General features: G+C 44.2%; 1 protein-coding gene across 2 annotated transcripts; it reads right to left on the reverse strand.

Annotated features, from left to right (window-relative positions):
- Nucleotides 1-4,744: 4,744 nt before the first annotated feature.
- On the reverse strand, nt 4,745-20,354 carry LOC139162895 (zinc finger protein 85-like). 2 transcript variants are annotated; one of them, XM_070743796.1, is made up of 6 exons: nt 20,209-20,354; nt 16,454-17,051; nt 14,892-14,991; nt 13,509-13,573; nt 12,976-13,105; nt 4,745-11,052 (listed from the first exon to the last, which is right to left on the reverse strand). In XM_070743796.1, exons 2-6 carry the CDS (start codon nt 16,871-16,873, stop codon nt 9,362-9,364), a joined length of 2,406 nt encoding a protein of 801 aa, XP_070599897.1. In that variant the 5' UTR covers nt 16,874-17,051; nt 20,209-20,354; the 3' UTR covers nt 4,745-9,361. The 2 variants fall into 2 exon arrangements, with proteins under 2 accessions (XP_070599897.1, XP_070599896.1); XM_070743795.1 differs by having other exon boundaries at nt 14,892-15,006.
- Nucleotides 20,355-22,095: the final 1,741 nt, after the last annotated feature.

Raw genomic sequence — 22,095 nt, forward strand, 5'->3', positions numbered from 1 at the left:
TAACATTTTATCAGATGGCTCTAAATCAGTGGTCCCCAACGTTTTTTCCACCAGGGACCAGTTTCAGCAAGACAATTTTTCTATGGCCCAGTGGGGGCGGAAAGGGGCGTGGTTGGGGACGGGATTAAGCATGGGGGTGCTGGTCCTCCCCGCCCCTCTTTCCCGCCATCGTCCTGTGGCCGGCAGAACCTGCCTCCCAAGCCCTCTTGCCCAGTGGGAGCTAAGCGCTGGAGAGAGGGGGTCAGGCTGGCCCTCCTGCCTCCCCCCAGCCAAAAACGCAAAAGCGCCCCGCGGCAGAAGCCAAAAGAGGCTTGAGCCTCTCGGTCCTTCCCACCCCTCTGTCCCATCCATCGTCCTGTGGCCGGCAGAACCTGCCTCCCGAGGCCTCTTGCCCGGCGGGAGGCGAAGCGCTGGAGGGAGGGGGTGGCGGCATGAGGGCCGGCAGCTGCTGACTCCACGGACCGGTGCAACATGCCCCGCGGCCCGGTACTGGTCCGCGGCCCGGTGGTTGGGGACCCCTGCTCTAAATTATATTTCCACTGAAATAAAATTAGAATAAGCATAGCAGATATCCTGAGGACTGAAGGAATCTTACAAATCAAAAGAATATGAAAATTCCATCAATGTATGCTGAGAGATTCAATTGTTCAATTGATTGTGATACGGAATTAAAAATGACGACTAAGAGGATTTGTGCTTTAAATTGCTTGTAAGTTTTCCTTCCTCCCTGCCAAAGTGAGGATATTCAGGAGAATGAGAATGAAAATAAGCCCATTGTGCGAATATTGCAAATTATCAACTAAGAAGGGCCTTTGGAAATCGGTAGGGGCCAAAATAAAATACTGTGAAATTAGGAAAAATATTTCAGGAAAGTTATTTAAATCCCTTCTGATGAAGCAGACCACAATCAAAAGGGGAACAATTTCTGGACTGTGACCATAACAAAAAATAATGTGACTTGTTTCAATTGTGTAGAACTGAGACCCGGAGCAAGCATTATCACTCAAGCAGAAGCATCAAAACTTTTTTGTCAAAGGCATTTATGTGAGATTTGTTACATACACATCAGCATAGAGTGTTCTGTCGGGCTCTCTGGTAGACTCCTCCCAAAAATTCACAGGTACAAATTTCAGACACACATACACGTTTGAAAATTCAAAACAATGTTCTTTATAATGAAAAGTCACTTAAACCAAGCCCTCTTTTGGTATAGCAAAGAGCACTGGTCTCCAAACAAACTGGTAATTTGTACAAGTCCCTTATCAGTTCTGTGATGCTTAGCTTGCAGCTGTGAGGCAATTCACAGTCCTCCTTCTTTCACAAAGTGAAACACACTTTGCGCTGGTTTAGTTTCAAAGTGGGGAAAAATCAGCACACAAAGATCAAAGTCAGCAAAGCAGTCACGAAACACAACAATCAGATAATCCTCCACAATGGCCAAACCCACAGGCTGCTATTTATAGCAGCCTCACTAATGACCACAGCCCCACCCAACCACAGGTGGCCTCATTTTCTTTGATAATAATCTCTCGGTTGTTGTTGCCTATGCATCGCTCTCCGCATGCGTGGCTGTATCATTAACTCTTCTGAATCCAAGGAGGAGCTAGATAATTGATCTCCTTCTGAGCTGTCTGCCACACTCTCCTCCTCCCTGTCACTCATGTCTTCTTGGTCAGAGGAGCCTTCATCAGCAGATTCCACCGGGGGCGGGGGGCAAAACAGACCTGCAGCATGTGGATGTCTCCCCCACATCCACAGTCCTTGGGGCAGGAGCTGGGCCAGAGCTAACCACAACAGTGATGGGCAGCCCTTCACTGGAGCAAGTGACATTAAGTTGGCCACACCCATCCAGGTTTTGTGGCTCCTGGCACTGTATTTTCTGTGGGAAATTGGTCTAAATGGCTCTTTGAGTTTTAAGGTTACACACCCAGCTATTCAGTATTTGTCTAGGTGTGAGTGTAACTGCCTCTGGACCGCAACAGCTGTGGCTCTGGTTAGACAGGTGGAACATCGGTGTGAATGCTTATGAACAATCACTGAGTGGGAAGATGAATACCTCTTTGTGAGGTTGGAAAGTTCACAGCCCTTTGAGAAAAAGCAGAGGCTATATGGTGCTTGGGGAAGTGGTGCAAAATTATATTTTATTTTCACTATTTTTCTTCATTTTGTAATTCCACCTTTTTGTCCGTTCATAGAGAACAAACACAATTTCCCCCTCTTTTCATTTCTCCACCAGGGAACCTTGCTGTGAGGTAAAAATTTCTAGTACACCCATGAGCTTTAGCTTTTTCTCCATTTTTAACTGGGGTTTTTTTTTAAGTATTTCCTTTTCTTCAGCATTATTTCCTTTGTCACAAGCTGTCACTCAATGTTTCCAATTATTCTTAGGCATCCAAAACCAAGCAATTGAGAAGGGCAACTGTATATATTTAATTTAAAGACACAAATTTCAATTTTCCCTGATTGTGGTTTCCCTCCCTGTGTCTTATCTTCCTCTACTTCAGTCTGGGGTTCCCAACAATTACAAGACACAAGTTGTGTTTCCAACAGAGGCTCCTGCTCCTTGTCTTCTGACCACCTGGCCATTTCTGACAGAATTTGGATCCTCTGTGGAGCCTTCAGGGCGGCTATTCTTGAGGGGAGGGAGTTCCAATCCTCCGGAGAGATTGTTCCCTATCTCCACAGAAGATTCCTACACAGGAAGAAGAAGATGGAGAAACTATAGCCTCTGAGGAGGACACCAAGACTTTATTGGACAGGGAGGCCATTGAGAGGGGTCTTCCCTCCTATTTCCATGCCGGCATCCCTGCCCTCTCTTCCCCTCAGGCGCTCTCCCCTTTCCCGCCCTTTTGGGGAATCTGGACGCCTTACACAGACTCCTCCAGATGGCGCCCTCCGCTAAGAGCCGAAAAGACCAGGTGCTTTGCCATTGGTCTACTGAGGGGCGAAGATCACAACTAGTTTGCCCGAGGAGGCTTGACGTCACAAACGCTTGCCGCTCTAGGACCTTGCACTCGCTGTCGTTAACCGCTGGGGAGTCTGGCGGGGAAAGATACAGACGTGCCCCGGGTGAGGGGCTCTTCCCATACAATGGGAGCTGGAGGAGGGAAAGACCCGCGCCCGGCCTTCCTCCTTTCAACCCCGAATCCCATGTTCACCAGCCGCCCTCTCCATGCAGGAGAAGAAACGGGGGTCCCTTCCCGCCCCGTTTCCGGGAAAGAGCCCGAGTGGAGAGGGGGGGGGGGGTTCGGTCTTGCTGAGGCCTAGCAGAAGAGGAGAGAAATCGGGCGAGGGTGAGGCAGGATTCGCACCAGGCTCCCAGAGGGCCCGATTCTCAGCAGCCGCCCTTTCACTGGAGTGGGAGAGAAACGGGGCGGCCTCTCCAGCTGCCTCCTTCACTGCCCTGCTGTGGGGGCCAGGCAGGTTGTGTGAAACTTGAAAAATGGACATAGGGCATCCCTATTCAGGATCATTTCCTGCATGGTTTGTTCATGATGTCTGGTTTAAGGAACTTTTTTGGAATGAGGAAGAAACGGGAAATGCATTTATTGGCTTTTCAAAATTCTTGATGGAAGTCGGTCCCATATTTTGCACCAGACACAGACAAACACACAGTACAGGGCTCATTTGCTCAAAGCAACTTGAAGTTCTATTTCAGTTGAGCAGTGTTTCCCAACCTTGGCAACTTGAAGATATTTGGACTTCAACTCCCAGAATTCCCCAGTCAGAAGACTGGGAACTAATTGGCCACACCCCAGTCTACTTCTCTATCCAGTAGTGAAGAAGCTGGTAACTACAGGCCAGTTAGCTTGACATCAGTTATAGTTAAAATGATGGAGATTCTACTCAAAAAGCGGATAAATCAGCACCTAAAAAACAATAATTTATTGGACCCAAATCAGCATGGCTTTACTGAAGGCAAATCATGTCAGACTAATCTCATTGATTTCTTTCACTATGTCACAAAGGTGTTGGATCAAGGTGGTGCCGTGGATATTGCCTATCTGGACTTCAGCAAAGCCTTTGATATGGTTCCACATAAAGAGCTGATATATAAATTAGTGAAGATTGGACTTAATCCCTGGATAGTTTAATGCATTTGCAGCTGGCTGAAGCGTAGACATCAGAGAGTTATTGTTAATGGTGAGTATTCTGAGCAGAGACAGGTTACAAGCGGTGTGCCACAAGGGTCTGTTCTGAGTCCTATTCTTTTTAATATGTTTGTGAGTGACATAGGGGAAGGTTTGCCTATTTGCCGATGACTCTAAAGTGTGCAATAGGGTTGATATTCCTGGAGGCGTCTGTAATATGATAAATGACTTAGCTTTACTAGATAAATGGTCAAAGCAATGGAAACTGCAGTTTAATGTTTCCAAATGTAAAATAATGCACTTGGGAAAAAGGAATCCTCAATCTGAGTATTGTATTGGCAGTTCTGTGTTAGCAAAAGCTTCAGAAGAGAAGGATTTAGGGGTAGTGATTTCTAACAGTCTCAAAATGGGTGAACGGTGCAGTCAGGCGGTAGGGAAAGCAAGTAGGATGCTTGGCTGCATAGCTAGAGGTATAACAAGCAGCAAGAGGGAGATTATGATTCTGCTATATAGAGTGCTGGTGAGACCACATTTGGAGTACTGTGTTCAGTTCTGGAGACCTCACCTACAAAAAGATATTGACAAAATTGAACGGGTCCAAAGACGGACTACAAGAATGGTGGAAGGTCTTAAGCATAAAACGTATCAGGAAAGACTTAATGAGCTCAATCTGTATAGTCTGGAGGACAGAAGGAAAAGGGGGGACATGATCAAAACATTTAAATATGTTAAAGGGTTAAATAAGGTCCAGGAGGGGAGTGTTTTTAATAGGAAAGTGAACACAAGAACAAGGGGACACAATCTGAAGTTAGTTGGGGAAAAGATCAAAAGCAACATGAGAAAATATTATTTGACTGAAAGAGTAGTAGATCCTTGGAACAAACGTCCAGCAGACGTAGTTGGTAAATCCACAGTAACTGAATTTAAACTGTTCTTGGGTCTAGTTGTCTTGGTGTGCAGTGCTCTGTAGCGACGTTTTGAGGGTAGGAGTTGAAACAGTTTATATCCAGGATGCGAAGGGTCAGTCAATATTTTCCCTGCACTCTTTTTGACTCGTGCAGTATACAGGTCCTCAATGGAAGGCAGGTTGGCAGCAATTGTTTTTTCTGCAGTTCTGATTATCCTCTGAAGTCTGTGTCGGTCCTGTTGGGTTGCAGCACCAAACTGTACAAACTGATGATCATGAGGAAAGAACAAGCATACGGTTTATGAAATGTTGTAGGAAAGTGTTGTTACAAAAGAGGTATAAACAATAGAGCTCAAGATCAGCTCATGGCCACTGGCCTATAGCTGTCCTTGCTGGACCTATGTCACTGGATTGACAGTGGATTATTGATTTAAATAATGGGTTATCGATTTAAATGATGTTATGAATGTGTTCCAATTTATTAGTGAAATAAACCTCTGAATCTTCAGGCAAAAACTATTGTTTTGGGTCTTTTGTTTCTTTGATTGGGTTTTTCCACATTGGGGTTTTTTTATGATCCAGTTGAAAATAGGATAAGCAAGAAGGAAAAAACACAATGGGCATCAAAACCCTTCTCATAATTCAGTAAATGTTATTAGGAAATGCATATACAGTGATCCCTCGATTTTTGCGGGTTCAAACTTCGTGAAACGGCTATACCACGGTCATACGTCATCACCAAACTTTCATCTGAAGAAATCGAAAAAAACCCAGAATTATATTTATTGGGTATTTTTAATTAAAAAATAGAAAAAGAGGTAAGATATCTAGTTATACATATACTAACAGCTGCCAGAATAGTATATGCCCAACAGTGGAAAACAGATAAAATACCGGAAGAAAACATAATAATTTAAAAAATACTAGACTGTGCGGAGATGGACAGGCTATCCAAAAGATTAGAGGGAAAAGAAGAATCAGATTACTATAAAACATGGGCAAAATTTTATGATTGGCTAAAAGAAATAAATAAATAAAAATTTATGCAAAGCAACACGTCAAAAAAAAGAATTCAAAATTATGTAAAAGCGTTATTCTCTGATGAAATATCCCCCCCCCAAAAAGTGGGGAAACTTTTAATTTCCCAAATGTTGTATATATAAGTTTTTATGTATGTTTTTTTTGTCTTGTATGTCACATTTGTAAAAAAAATTTAAAAACATTTAAAAAAAAACTTTTCTCTGCCATTGCTGATTGGCCAAAATCTCGGCCAATCAGTGTTTACACTGCAAAAATTTTACCCGTCATTGCTGATGGCCCGAAATCTCAGCCAATCAGTGGTGTTATCCCGGCGTGGATTAGTACTTTTACAACTATTAAAACTTATTTGAAGACATACCCAACATGCCTCTTAAACGTTGCACGCGGAGCAGAGGCTGTGACAGTAAAAAGAGCAGGAAGATGTTGACAATTAAGGAGAAGATTGAACTTTTGGATATGCTAAAAGGGGGTCGCTCATATGCAGATATTGGGCAGCATTATGGAATCAACGAATCGAGTGTGCGATACATTCAGAAAGATGAAAAGAAGATAAGGCAAACAGCTGTGATAACATTCAACAAGGCAGCAAAAAGTATGATGATGCCTAGAAATAAACGGCTTATAAAAATGGAAGCTGCTTTGTCCTTGTGGGTACAAGACTGCCGTAAGAAGAGCATTGCATTGGATACCAATACGATACAGACAAAGGCACAACAACTCTACACCCGTCTGGCGAACAAAGAAGGAGGCAATGCCGCTGGAAAAGAAGATGTTGATGAAGGTGCTGATGACTTAGAAGACCCCCAGCCATCAACATCCACTGCTTCTCTGACCCCATCCACATTCACAGCAAGTAAAGGATGGTTTGATAAATTTCAACGGCGCTATGGCCTGAGGAGTGTGTCATTGCACGGAGAAGCTGCCTCAGCGGATACAGGTGCAGCCGAGCAGTACGTCCATGGCACGTTTAAAGAGATAATTGAAGAAGGGGCCTACCTCCCAGAACGGGTTCAACATGGACAAAACAGGCCTGTGCTGGAAGAGGATGCCATCGCGCACTTTCTTAATGCAAGACGAAGCCAAAGCCCCTGGTTTCAAGATCGGGTAACTTCGATCATGTATGGAAATGCAGCCAGCTTCATGATCAAGACAGGGCTCATTTATAAGTCCCGAAATCCAAGAGCCCTAAAGAACAGAAATAAGAATGCATTGCCAGTGTACTGGATGCATAATCCTAAGGCATGGATTACAAAAGCCCTCACGTGGGACTGGTTTCATCAGTGCTTCATCCCACAGGTGAAGGATTATTTGGCTGGCAAAGGACTCAATTTCAAAGTGCTTCTCCTAATGGACAATGCTGGAGGCCATGATGATCTGGCACATGAACCTGATGGGATACAAGTTGAATTCTTGCCACCAAACACCACATTGCTTATCCAGCCGATGGATCAAGGTGTTATCCGCGCATTTAAGGCACTGTACACGCGCAATTCCCTTGGAAGCCTCGTGGAAGCAATGGACGCTGATGAAAACTTCACATTGAAGGGCTACTGGCGTCAGTACACGATCGCATCGTGTCTGAAGAACATTCAGAATGCCTTAATGGATATGAAGACACAGACAATGAATGCCTGCTGGAAGAAATTGCGGCCAGAAGTGGTGCATGATTACAAGGGATTTGCTCCCAAAGAAATTCAACATGCTGCAGTCCAGAAATCTGTGAAGCTGGCACAGGTACTGGGTGGAGAAGGCTTCAGTGACATGACACCCGATGAAGTCCATGGGTTGCTTGATGGGCATGGCCTACCACTGACAGATAAAGATCTGGAGGAGCTGACCAGGTCAGCGAGTGAAGAAGAGGAAGAGGAGGAAGCTGAACAAACTGAGGAAGAAGAAGTTGGCCTAACGCTTGAACGGCTTGCAGAAGTGCACAGAAGTACTGCACATCTCCAACAGATTGTGGAACTTTGGGATCCCAACATGACTCGCTCTATACACTTTAAGGCCTCCCTTGAAATCGTTGCACCATACAGAGCCATGTTAGCCCAGAAAAAGAAACTGCGCCCACAACTAGCCATAACTATGTTCATCACGAAAACCAAGAGGTCTGTCATGCCATCACCTTCAGCGTCGATTGCAGAAGTGTCCAATGAAATGGTGATTGAAGAAGATCCTTAGTTATTGAAGATCCTTAGTTATGTTAATAATTTTTGCAAATAAAAAACCAAACAAAATGTTAATAAATAATTATGTTTATAAATATCAGGATGACTAAGTGTCTTATTCAATGGTGAGTAGTACAGGTACTGTAATGGGAAAAAGAAATGGTAATTAAGGGAATGGGAAATGGTAATTTATGGGTTTAAAGTGTTGGGACTGAGCGACATAGAAGAATGAATGAATGAAAACGTAAATAAATCTCACCCCCTGCCTCTGTGTGTGTGTGTATGTGTGAACTCTTGAACCATTTCCAAAAACAGGTGAGGGCTGGGGGGTTTTTCTCTCTGTTATTATTTAAGTGCTTTTACCATACTGTATGCTTTCAATCAAGTCACTTCTCTCTCTCTCTTTCTCTCTCTTTCCTGTCATTCTCTGCCTCAATCATTTTCCCATCTCTTTTTTCTCCCTTTTCTATCATTTCTCTCTCTCTACCTTCCACTCTCCCCCCTTGCTCTCTTTCTCACTTTATCTCTCCCTCTCTCCTTTCTATCTCGCTCTGTCTGTTGCTCTCTCTCTGTGAGAACGCCTGCCCTGCCTCTCCTGCAGCCCCCTCGCTGACAGCTGGGACGAAAGCGCTCTCAGCTAAGGGACTGCGAGAGGGGCCGGCCGGGCATTCTCAAAGCGCTCAGAGTGGCTAGCGGCAGAATGAGGACGAGAAGCCGTAGCCGCCAGCACTGCTGCAGGAGGACCCACACCCCAAGAAAGCCGGTGAGAGGGGTGGATCGGGCGGGTGGGGGGTAGCGGCGAGGGGGCCGGAGGCGCTGGGGGGGCAGGGGCAGCCGACATTCAAAACAATCTTCGTTGGCCTTCGCACTTTCGTCACTCCCCGCCCCCAACTTCAAGCCCGGCTCCTTGCGCGGCCTTGGAAAAGGGTGCGCAGGGGGTACTTTTTGGCTCTCCATAGCCAAAAATGATGTTTTTACTTCCGCATCTCTACTTCGCGGAAATTCGACTTTCGCGGGCAGTCTGGGAACACAACCCCCGCGAAAATCGAGGGATCACTGTATTTCAAATACTAAAACTTAACATTTAAAAAAGTTCTCACCCAAATGTATCTGTATATGGAAATGCAACCGTTGGTCTTCTTGAAGCTTATAGGTTTCTACATTGTGTGGGTCTTTTTATGAGAATTAAGATAACTGTTCATAATAAAACTTTTTCCACACACCATACATTTATAAGGCTTCTCCCCTGTGTGGATCCTTTTATGGTGATTAAGATAGGCCTTTGTAGAAAAACACTTTCCACACTCCATGCATTTATAAGGTTTCTCCCCCGAGTGTATTTTTTGATGGGTGGTAAGGTTGCTTTTGACAGTAAAGCATTTTCCACACTCCATGCATTTATGTGGCTTCTCCCCTGTATGGACCCTACTATGATAAATAAGTTGACTGTTATTAGTATAGGCCTTTCCACATTCCATGCATTTATAGGGTTTCTCTCCTGTATGGACCCTACTGTGATAAATAAGTTGACTGTTCTTAGTAAAGTTCTTTCCACACTCCATACATTTATGTGGCTTCTCTCCTGTGTGGATCTTTTTATGGGAACTAAGATCACCGCTCTTTCGGAAGCTCTTTCCACACTCCGTGCATTTATAGGGTCTCTCTCCTGTGTGGGTCCTTTTATGAACAGTAAGAGAAGAAGTTTGAACAAAGCTCTTTCCACACTCTGTGCACTTATAGGGCTTCTCTCCTGTATGGACCCAGTAATGGGAAGTAAGAGAATTACTGTAGTTGAAGCTCTTTCCACACTCCGTGCATTGATAGGGTTTCTCTCCTGCATGGTTCATTTTATGAATAGTGAGATAAGAACTTCGATAGAAGCTCTTTCCACACTCCGTGCATTTATATGGCTTCTCCCCTGTGTGGGTCCTTTTATGAACAGTAAGAGAAGAACTTTTATAGAAGCTCTTTCCACACTCTGTGCACTGATATGGCTTCTCCCCTGTATGAATTTGAGAATGGTAATTAAGAGAAGAACTAAAAGCGAAGCTCTTTCCACACTCCGTGCATTTATAAGGCTTCTCCCCTGTGTGGATCCTTTTATGATGAGTAAAATAATTCCTTTTAGAGAAGCTCTTTCCACACTCCGTGCATTTATAGGGCTTCTCTCCTGTGTGGGTCCTTTTATGAAGTTTAAGAGCCTTACTATGAAAGAAACTCTTTCCACACTCCGTGCATTTATAAGGCTTCTCTCCTGTGTGGGTCCTTTTATGAAGATTAAGAGAAGAACTGTGGGAGAACCTCCTTCCACACTCCGTGCACTTATACGGCTTCTCTCCTGTGTGCACCCTCTTATGACATGTAAGTTGACCGTTTTCAGGAAAAGCTTTACCGCACTGCATACATTTATATCTTTTCTTTGCTCGGTGGATCCTTTTATGGTAAATAGGTTGAATGTTCTTAATCAAGGTCCTTCCACCCTCCGTGGATTCATATGTCTTCTCTCCTGTGCGGGACCCATTTTGATGAGGAAGAGGCAGCTTCCATTTATAGTTTTTTCCATTGTCTCTACAGATATAATCTCCTTTGATTTGGATTTGATCGTGTTTGTCTACATCTAATTTGTTTATTAATACTTTCATACATTTTCCAATGTATTTCTTTTCTATTTTTCCTTTTTGGGCCACTGATGCGTGAACAGAAGATGAACTTTCCTGATTGCAATCATTTGACTGGTTTCTCCCATGGCTTTCCACTTCTATTAGAATTGTAGGGTTCTTCATACTGCACTTGCGATTGATCCTTTCAAATAGTTCTCTCGAATCTTCATCTTCTTCCCCATTATCACCTTCAGAAGAAAAGTAAAATGAAAATAACTTTAAAACAGCTAAGCATAGGAAGATTGAATATAATGAAAAACAAACTGCTTCAAACTTCAAGAATTTGATTGGGTCTTTCTCGATTAACATTTCAGAAGATACATTTATGTTTGTATGGCAAGAGAAAAACCATGGATTACAAATAAAATTCTCCAAATTTCTAAGGAAATGGAAAAAAATTTGGTTTCCCAATTTGAAATTGGATTTTGTATTCTGCTGTGAGGTTTGTATAGGAAGTGGGAGTTGATCACATATAAAGAAAATTTTTGAAGTAGGAAGGCATGATAGTGCTTTAGATTTCATGGATATTTGTGGTACGATAAAGTTAGGATCAATCTAGGCTTTAAAACTATGTTACAGATGCCACGTTGAGAATATGAAACATATAAACATATCAGGCTGTGCCCTAAAACATTCTAATGGCTTTCAGGAAAAAAAGAAAGCAAGGGAAGATCATGGATAACATATATTTCCGGTCACAATTCAAAGTGTTGGTCTTGACCTATAAAGCCCTTCATGGCATCGGACCAGAATATCTCCGGGACTGCCTTCTGCCGCACAAATCCCAGCGACCGATTAGGTCCCACAGAGTTGGCCTTCTCCGGGTCCCATCGACTAAACAATGTCGTTTGGCGGGTCCCAGGGGAAGAGCCTTCTCTGTGGCGGCCCCGACCCTCTGGAACCACCTCCCCCCTGAGATTAGAACTGCCCCCATCCTCCTTGCCTTCCGCAAACTCCTTAAAACCTACCTCTGCCGTCAGGCATGGGGGAACTGAAATATCTTCCCCAGGCCTATACTGTTTATGTATGGTATGTTTCTAATTATTGAATTTGTATTATATATTGTTTTCTGTTACTGTTGTGAGCCGCCCCGAGTCTGCGGAGAGGGGCGGCATACAAATTTAATAAATAAATAAATAAATATAGAAAGTGGTTAGAATTTGAGCTGTAGACATAGTGTACTAGTAGTGTAGGGTTACCTGCATAATTATTATTATAAATACCAAATGAAGTCAGGAACGGAAAAACAGTATACAGTAGTTCTCAAATATTGTTGAACAACATAAACAACATAAGAGCCGAGGTGGCGCAACAGGTAGAGTGCTGTACTGCAGGCCACTGAAGCTAACTGTAGATCTGTAGGTCAGTGGTTGAAATCTCACCACCGGCTCAAGGTTGACTCAGCCTTCCATCCTTCCGAGGTGGGTAAAATGAGGACCCGGATTGTGGGGGCAATATGCTGGCTCTGTTAAAAAAGTGCTATTGCTAACATGTTGTAAGCCGCCCTGAGTCTAAGGAGAAGGGCGGCATAAAAATCGAATAAATAAATAAATAAATAAATAAATAAATAAAATAAAGAATTTGAATCTCAGTTGTGTAGACGAGATGGATATGAAATTGCTAAAACCTCTACACAAACCAAGGAATATGAAAAATATTCAAAAGGGTATAAATGTATCTGAAACTATCGTGTTTTCATGAAAATAAGATCCTGTCTTCTATTTTTTGAACCCCAAAGTAAATGCTTGGCCTTATTTTGGGGGAGATGTGTAAAGGAGGAAACACTGATGTAAGGTTAGAAAGATGGGGGAAATATAACTATATATATATAAATATAACTATACACCAAGACAAATTCCTTGTGTGTCCAATCACACTTGGCCAATAAAAATCTATCTATCTATCTATCTATCTATCTATCTATCTATCTATCTATCTATCTATCTATCTATCTATCATCTATCTATCATCTATCTATCTATAACTTTATTTTCTATCTGTTTTTGATTTTTATAATTTTTTTACTCATTAATAACCTTACACTATCTTCTTTATTTTCTTTTCAAAATTTGAAGTTTTTATTCTGACAAAAAATTCTTGCATATTCTCACCCAAAGAGGCCACGTTCCTATGATTTTCCACCATGACTTCTCGATACAATGCTTTTTGGTCAGGATCCAGCTGAGACCATTCCTCTTCAGAGAAAGACACAGCCACCTCCTCGAAGGACACAAGACCTTCCTGAATGAGAAGGAAACCAAACAAAAATCAGCAGTGAAAGAAAGAATCAATCAAACATTTTATCTGGGTTTGCCTGTCTATCTGCCCACCTCTCTATCTATCCCCATGCAACAAGACTTTCAGCACCTGGAGAGAATCAACAGGTATGGGCCATGGAATTCCCACCTATCACTCACTCCAATCCACCCAGTGTTTGTAGTAGAATCCGAACCTCATATATAAACTGAATAAACCAAATCTCACAGCCAAACCCCACTCAGTTAAAGACCTTGGAATACTAATATCGAATGACCTAAGTGCCAAAGCCCACTGCAACAATATCGCCAAAAAGGCTTCTAGAGTTGTTAACCCAATGGTCTTGTGTATAGTAATAATATTTTATTGTTTATTATCATTCTCTTACTTTTGGAGCTTCAACCAGAATTTCAGCACCGTCGTAAAAAGGGGTCCAATTCATTCTGTTCTTCCCTGTGAGAGGGGTCAGAAATTTTAAATGGATAATTAATAAAATAGGAGGCATTCTACAGAAGAGAAGAGACAAAGAAGGAAAGACAATTGGAATCTCTCCGCGGTCAGGCGGTAGGGAAAGCAAGTAGGATGCTTGGCTGCATAGCTAGAGGTATAACAAGCAGGAAGAGGGAGATTATGATCCCGCTATATAGAGCACTGGCGAGACCACATTTGGAATAATACTGTGTTCAGTTCTGGAGACCTCAGCTACAAAAAGATATTGACAAAATTGAACGGGTCCAAAGACAAGCTACAAGAATGGTGGAAGGTCTGAAGCATAAAACGTATCAGGAAAGACTTCATGAACTCAATCTGTATAGTCTGGAGCAGTGTTTTTCAACCAGTGTGCCGGGGCACACTAGTGTGCCGCGAGACATGGTCAGGTGTGCCGCGAAGCTCAGAGAGAAAAAAAGCAAGAGAGAGAAAAAAAGAGAGAAAGAAAGCAAGAGAGAGAGAAAGCAAGAGAGAAAGAAAGCAAGAGAGAGAGAGAAAGAAAGCAAGAGAGAAAGAGCGCGAGAGAGCTAGAAAGAGAACAAGAGAGAGAGAGAAAGCAAGAGAAAGAGAGAAAGAAAGAGAGAGAGAGAAAGAGAGGGAGGGAAGGAGAGAGAGAGAAAGACATAGAGGGAGGTAGGGAGAAAGAGAGCAAAAAAGAGAGGAAGGAAGGAAGAGAAAGAAAGAGGGATGGAGAGAGAGAGAAAGAAAGAGGAAAGAAGGGAGAGAAAGAGGGAGGGAGAAAGAAATAGAGTGAAGGGGAGGAAGAGAGAGAGAGAGAGGATTTTTTTGTCCAAACTTTTTTTAGCCGCCACCCCCTCTCTGCTCAATGTGCCCCAGGGTTTCCTAAATGTAAAAAATGTGCCGCGGCTCAAAAAAGGTTGAAAATCACTGGTCTGGAGGACAGAAGGAAAAGGGGGGACATGATCGAAACATTTAAATATGTTAAAGGGTTAAATAAGGTCCAGGAGGGAAGTGTTTTTAATAGGAAAGTGAACACAAGAACAAGGGGACACAATCTGAAGTTAGTTGGGGGAAATATCAAAAGTAACATGAGAAAATATTATTTGACTGAAAGAGTAGTAGATCCTTGGAACAAACTTCCAGCAGACATGGTAGATAAATCCACAGTAACTGAATTTAAGCATGCCTGGGATAAACATATATCCATCCTAAGATAAAATACAGAAAATAGTATAAGGGCAGACTAGATGGACCATGAGGTCTTTTTCTGCCGTCAGACTTCTATGTTTCTATGTTTGGGAATGGGTGGACTTTTGATTACCATCTGAGATGTCTTGACTTGTGGATTCATGATAGACCCTTGTGGAACACAGCTCCCGAGGAGGATGTGATGGATTCCTCTTTCTCATAGGATCTCTGGTCTGCAGAGACAAAGACTTGATATAGGAGGCAGGAGAAAAGAAAAAAATATCACAAAACCGGAACTGGATTCTTGTTCTCTAAAAACAGCTTCAATGCCCTAGTTTCTATTCATGACCCTGGAAAGTTCAAGAAAGGAACGGTTGTTTCCAGTGTATAATAATAATTTAATAATAATAAATGTATTAGATTTGTATGCCGCCCCTCTCCGAAGACTCATGGTGGCTCACAACAACTATAAAACAATACAGAAACATATCTAATAATTAAAACTGTAGCTAAAACCCATTTTCTTAAAACCAAACGATACTATACAACAGGGGTCCTCAAACTTTTTACACAGGGGGCCAGCCGTTCACTGTCCCTTGGACTGTTGGAGGGGCGGACTATAAAAAAACCCTAGGAACAAATCCCTATGCACAATGTACATACCTTGTTTTAAAGTAAAAAACAAAATGAGAATGTACTATTTAGAGGGGGGAGAAGGTCTGAAATTCATATATGTTTATGTTTTGTTTTTAATTTTCTTTTGTTAACATCTGATTGGCTATACAAGGTTTTCTTGGCTCATGAAAAATGTATAAAGAAAGAAGGAAGCACTTTGGCATAATGGTTAATAAGTTAGAAATATAATTGGTGTCGCACTTTTTGAAGGAACATTGAGGAGGGAATTTAATTAAAAGAAAATGAATGTAACTGGATGACAAAATTAGAAAAAAAAACTTTTGCAACTTTTTTGATGATTGATATTAGTTACTAACAAAATACTGCATTTTATTCATGGAAAATTAGATGGAACACTGTGTTGTTTGAATGTATGTTGAGAGAAAAATTTTAAAAAAATTACACCACCACCCCAAAACAGTCCTTCCTTCCTCTGTCCCTCCATTCATTTCATTCTTCCTTCCTTGTTCCCTCCATTTCTCCTTCCTTCCTTCCCTCCTTCATTCCTCTCCACTTCTCCTTCCCTCCCTCTCTTTCCCTTTTCTTTCTTTCTCTCTCTCTTTTCCCTGTGCTCTTGTCACTCACCGGCGGGCCGGATAAATGGCCTCAGTGGGCCGCATGTGGCCCGCGGACAGTAGTTTGGGGACCGCTGCTATACAATCATACCCACTGTTAACTTTAATGGTCAGAAAGGGGGATACATTAGTTGCCCCATGGCTGGCGACATAGATAGGTCTTCAAGCTTTTGCGAAAGGTGAGGAGGGTGGGAGTGGTTCGAATCTCCAGGGGGAGTTGATTCCAGAGGGCTGGGGCTGCCACAGAGAAGGCTCTTCCCCTAGGCCCCTAGAATGGATAATGGAACAAAGATTGGATAATGGACATGGATAATGGAACAAAATACTGCAAGAACCATAGGAACATCACATATTATGAAGACCAGAGAAGTATCAAAGGGAGGGGGTGAAGAATTCAAACACATTCTTTATTCCCTTCTGGACTTCCAAGGTGAAGGTCTCTCACCTCCAATTCGACTTGCTCCTTCTGTTCCTCTGCCTGACTCAGGAGGAAGCCTTCTGCCAGGGCCACCGCTTGGCAGCTGGTCTCTGCTCCACACTCCCGCACCCAGCTCTTCATTGGTGGGGACAGAAGGGCCTGGAGCTTCTCCAGAACAACCAGGTCCAACATTTGAGCTTTAGTCTGGTTTTGTAGCCCCAGCCATTGGCTATAAAAGTTGTAGAGCTGGCTGCAAAGTCGTCGGGGACCTTCAGCCTCCTGGTATTGGATGTTTCTGAAGGTGCGGGGCTCAATCTCTGAATGGATGATGTTTATCTCCTCCAGGATCTTCTGCCCAGGTCTTGCCCAGACCTTCCCACAGCTCCCAAGCTCAACACCTGAGGGGCCTTTTCCATTTTCCTCACTTGTTAACGCTTCTTTCTGCATCCTTTCTATCAGGTAAGGAAATTCCAGATAGTTCTGATGAATGTTGTGAAACTCCAAAGACTTTTCAATTTCATAGGACTATTCCTGGAGCTGCAGTATTGATCACAAAAGCTATCCAGGATCTTCACTCAAGAGTTAAACGTTAGGAAGGTTGTTGCAATGAGTTTAGTTTCTGTATCTGAGATGGAAAACAAAATAAGACAGAAAGAATGAGAAGCTGGTCAATTTAAGCACAGGACATTATTCATCCTCATGAATGAGAAACTGGTAAAGGATTTGCAGTGTTTTTTTTTTTTTAAGCTGACCAAGGGGACAACTTTCTCATGGTGAGATCGGTCAACCAGTGGAACAAGTTGCCTGCGGAGGTTGTGAGAGCTCCAACACTTGAGACTTTCAAGAGGAGGGGTACTTTGAGCCAACTTTGCAGGGGTAGGCAAACTTGGCTCTTCTGTGACATGTGGACTTCAACTCCCAGAATTCCTGAGCTAGCATGATTGGCTCAGGAATTCTGGGTGTTGAAGTCCACCCAGGGTCTGTTCTGGGTCCTATTCTTTTTAATATGTTTGTGAGTGACATAGGGGAAGGTTTGGTAGGCAAGGTTTGCCTATTTGCCGATGACTCTAAAGTGTGCAATATGGTTGATATTCCTGGAAAGGTCTGTAATATGGTAAATGATTTAGCTTTACTAGATAAATGGTCAAAGCAATGGAAACTGCAGTTTAATGTTTCCAAATGTAAAATAATGCACTTGGGGAAAAGGAATCCTCAATCTGAGTATTGCATTGGCAGTTCTGTGTTAGCAAAAAATTCAGAAGAGAAGGATTTAGAGGTAGTGATTTCTGACAGTCTCAAAATGGGTGAGCAGTGTGGTCGGGCAGTAGGAAAAGCAAGTAGGATGCTTGGCTGCATAGCTCGAGGTATAACAAGCAGAAATAGGGAGATTGTGATCCCCTTATACAGAGCGCTGGTGAGACCACATTTGGAATACTGTGTTTAGTTCTGGAGACCTCACCTACAAAAAGATATTGACAGAAGGAAAAGGGGGGACATGATCAAAACATTTAAATATGTTAAAGGGTTAAATAAGGTCCAAGAGGGAAGTGTTTTTAATAGGAAAGTGAACACAAGAACAAGGGGACACAATCTGAAGTTAGTTGGGGGAAGATCAAAAGCAACGTGAGAAAATATTAATTCACTGAAAGAGTAGTAGATCCTTGGAACAAACTTCCAGCAGACGTGGTTGGTAAATCCAGAGTAACTGAATTTGAGCATGCCTGGGATAAACATAGATCCATCGTAAGATAAAATACAGGAAATAGTATAAGGGCAGACTAGATGGACCATGAGGTCTTTTTCTGCCGTCAGTCTTCTATGTTTCTATGTCATAGAAGAGCCAACTCTGCATATCCCTGCTCCGGGGAATCCAGAGCATGATACCATGGTCTTTCCAGACTGAAGGATGTCAATGCAAATTAAACAACCCACCTTCCAATACATGCGGGCCATGAATTGTACATCTTTCATGGCCAAACTATATCAATGGTGTTTGTTTGTTTGTTTGTTTGTTTGTTTATTTATTAGATTTGTATGCCGCCCCTCTCCGGAGACTCGGAGCGGCTCACAACAACAAAACAGTACAAATCCAATGGTTAAAACAATTTAAAACCCTGAATATAAAAAACAATCATACATCTCATACAAACCATACGTAAAGCGGAAACGGCCCAGGGGAATCAATTTCCCCATGCCTGATGGCAGAGGTGGCTTTTAAGGAGTTTGCGAAAGGCAAGGAGGGTGGGGGCAATCCTAATCTCCAGGGGGAGTTGATTCCAGAGGGTTGGGGCCGCCACAGAGAAGACTCTTCCCCTGGGTCCTGCCAGACGACATTGTTTTGTGGGAACTGTGGGACCTAACTGGTCGCTGGGATTTGTGTGGCCTATGTATGTGATTATGACTGTTTTTATAACAAATAGGGTTTTTATTGTGGGGGTTTTATAGTTTTAGATATTATATTCAACTTCTTCTTATTGTTTTATATCTATTTGTATCATTACTGTAAGCTGCCCTGAGTCCTTTGGGATTGGGTGGCACAGAAGTCGAATAAATAAATAAAATAAAGAATCAACACCTGGATGAATAAACTGTTTTCCAGCTTCATTTGATCTTCTGAATGGTGCCACCCCAACAAATACCTTTCCGGCTTCTTGGCCTCAATCACACGTTTTCAACTGGCTGATCAGTCTCACCATGAGAAAGTTGGTCAGCTTAAAACCCTCCGAGCCCACGGAGAGGGTCGGCATATTTTATTTTATTTATTTAGTCCAATACACAATGAGGGTTTTAGTGGGTATATATCTATATACACATAGTAAAATACATGATGAAGGTTATAGAGGAGATACTCATAGTAAAATATATCTAAGAAATAATAGAAAAGAAGGTACTGTATAGTAATAGAACATGTCAATGAAAGAATAGAAGAAGAGATATAGGAATAGAAGAAAGGAATAGGAGATATAGGAGAGCAATAGGACAGGGGACGGAAGGCACTCTAGTGCACTTGTACTCGCCCCTTACTGACCTCTTAGGAGTCTGGATAGGTCAAATGTAGATAATCTAGGGGTAAAATGCTGGGGGTTTGGGGATGACACTATGGAGTCCGGTAATGAGTTCCACGCTTCGACAACTCGGCTACTGAAGTCGTATTTTTTACAGTCAAGTTTGGAGCGGTTAATATTAAGTTTAAATCTGTTGTGTGTTCTTGTGTTGTTGTGGTTAGGGTTATAAGTCCAATTAATAAATAAAAAACATGGCCAAATTCAGACGCGTGGACTTGAAAGCCCAGACTTTCAAATAAGATTGAGAAATCTGTGCGAATGCTGCGCCTCGGTCCCTGCAACGCCTTTTCTGTGGGCAAAGCCCCTTTGAGGTCGTGGAGAAAGGCTGCTTAGCACCATCCCGGTTCCAATCTTCGTGCATCCTTCCTTGCACCCAGAGCCAGCAGGAGGACTTCGGTGCAGTGTGCCGCTCTTCCCCGGCAGAGGGCGCTGCAGGAAATGCGAGGGAAGCATCCCCTCCCTTCTAGCAACCCCGTCTCTCTCCTTCGCTTGCCCCTCTACACCCTCACTCCGGCCCCTTCATGAAGGGCGGCAGGGGAACCTGGAACCTGGACTCCAACCCCGAAGGCAGACTTGGCCCGTCTCCACGCAGCCTTCCAGCGCTGGACTCCTTTGCAGGACAGAGCCGCTACTCACGTAACTCGGCAGTCACGTCGGGACGCATGTCCCAGTCAGACCCCCCCGGCAGCCCCTGAGCCTCCCGCAAAGGCCACGTACCCCATTCACAACGAGGGAGAAAACATGAAGGGCAGACACGCCTCCACCTCCGAGCATCTTGAGCAACTGTACGAGCGGAAGCCCGACGCGTGTTCCGTTTCCTGCTGAAGCTGCGAGCGCCCCCTGGTGTGGGCTCTGCAGAAAGTGCCCGGATTACCTGAAAAGGGCGGGAAAGAGGAGCGTTATCTGGGAGGCGGGGAAGGGAGTAGGAGGAAAGGCTCCCTGTCGGAGAAAAAAAAAGTCTACATCAGTGGCAGCTTTTCCATCTTCCTCTCCAGGGACAGGTTGTGGAGATGGAGGGAAAATCCCTCTGGAGGATTTGAACTTGCCTCCCTCAAGAACAGCCACTCTAAAGGCCCCGCAGATTGGAGGAAAAGGGCCTAAATCCTGTCAGAAACAGCCAGACAGTCAGAAGATGAGGACCATAAAACTCTCTAGGAAAATGATTTTCAACCTTTTTTTGAGCCGCGGCACATTTTTCACATTTACAAAATCCTGGGGCACATTGAGCGGAGGGGGGAGCACTAAAAAAAGTTTGGACAAAAAAATATCTCTCTCTTCCTCCCTTTCATTCTATTTCTCTCTCCCTCCCTCTTTCTCCCTTCCTTGCTTTCTTTCTCTCCATCCCTCTTTCTTTCTCTCTTCCTTCCCCCCTCTCTTTCTCTCTCTCTGTCTGTCGTACACCACAGCAGCATCGGGCAGTAGCCGGGGGTGGCGGCACAACAGTCAACTGTGAGTGAGAGCCCTGATGTGCTGCTGGACACTGTACATGCTGGCGCTGTGCTGGGCATGGGTGCAGGGCTGGCACCTCCATCCCGGCCCAGCCAGCGAGCCAGTCCCAGCCCCGCAGCACCAGCATGTACGGCGTCCAGCAACATGTCCAGCCGTCGTCGTCGGTGTGCCTATGCCCTGGAGCTCCCGCTCGCAGCCGCCACCCTCCCCCCGGCTACTGCCTGGTGCCACTGCTGCTGGCGCCCTCCCGCTGCCGGTGCCTTCCCGCCGGGCCCTAAAGGTCACTTGCTGCCACCAGGGAAGCTCCAGCTGGGCGGGGCGCTACCGGTGCCTCCAGCCTGGAGCTCCCGCTCGCAGCCGTCACCCCCCAGCTACTGCCCAGTGTTGCTGCAGCCAGCGCTCTCCTGCTCCCACTGCCGGTGTCCTCCCGCCGGGCCCCAAAGGTCACTTGCTGCCGCTGCCGCCAGGGAAGTTCCAGCCGGGTGGGGCGCTGCCGATGCCTCCACCCTGGAGCTCCCGCTCGCAGCCGCTGCCCCTTGGCTACTGCCTGGTGCCGCTGCTGCCAGCGCCCTCCAGACAGGCCCCAAAGCTCACCTGCTGTGAAGAAGGCGCAAAAAAGAATTTGTGAAGAAGGAAGTTCAGCTTCTGGTCTCGGAAGCTGAGCTTCGCGGCACACCTGACCATGTCTTGCAGCACACTGGTTGAAAAACACTGCTCTAGGAGATACAATTTGTATGTTGTGAACGTTAGTCGGAAAGGGAGGGAGATGGGTCAGGGAAGCCACAATCAGGAAAACTGAAATTTTTTAAAACCTTGTTTATGTTCTCTAGTTCTGTATATACACCAGCACTAATCTGGTTGAAGCGAAAAATTCCATGGACTGTGGCAACTTCACACTGGACTTCAAACATCTTGCAGTGTGTGCCTCTCCATTGTTCCTCCACTCTGAAGGCCTCGCAGATTGGAGGAAAAAGGCCTAAATCCTGTCAGAAACAGCCAGACAGTCAGAAGATAAGGACCACAAGACTCTCTATGACAGTGTTTCCCAACCTTGGCAACTGGAAGACATCTGGACTTCAACTGCCTGAATTCCCCAGCCACCATTCGCTGGATAGGGAATTCTGGCAGTTGAAGTCCAAATATCTTCAAGTTGCC

Source organism: Erythrolamprus reginae, chromosome 2 (genome assembly GCF_031021105.1).
Source record: "Erythrolamprus reginae isolate rEryReg1 chromosome 2, rEryReg1.hap1, whole genome shotgun sequence".
NCBI classification, from domain to species: Eukaryota; Metazoa; Chordata; class Lepidosauria; order Squamata; family Dipsadidae; genus Erythrolamprus; species Erythrolamprus reginae.

Bases quoted from the DNA above. Each gene is read 5' to 3' on its own strand.
- LOC139162895 (XM_070743795.1), bottom strand. From the start codon at position 16,873: ATGCAGAAAGAAGCGTTAACAAGTGAGGAAAATGGAAAAGGCCCCTCA. The intron at 15,007-16,453 runs GTGAGAGACCTT...TCCTATATCAAG, and splicing joins AGGAGCAAGTCGAATTGGAG to TCTTTGTCTCTGCAGACCAG. The intron at 11,053-12,975 runs GTGAGAATATGC...TTTCTTCTGAAG, and splicing joins TAGGAACGTGGCCTCTTTGG to GTGATAATGGGGAAGAAGAT.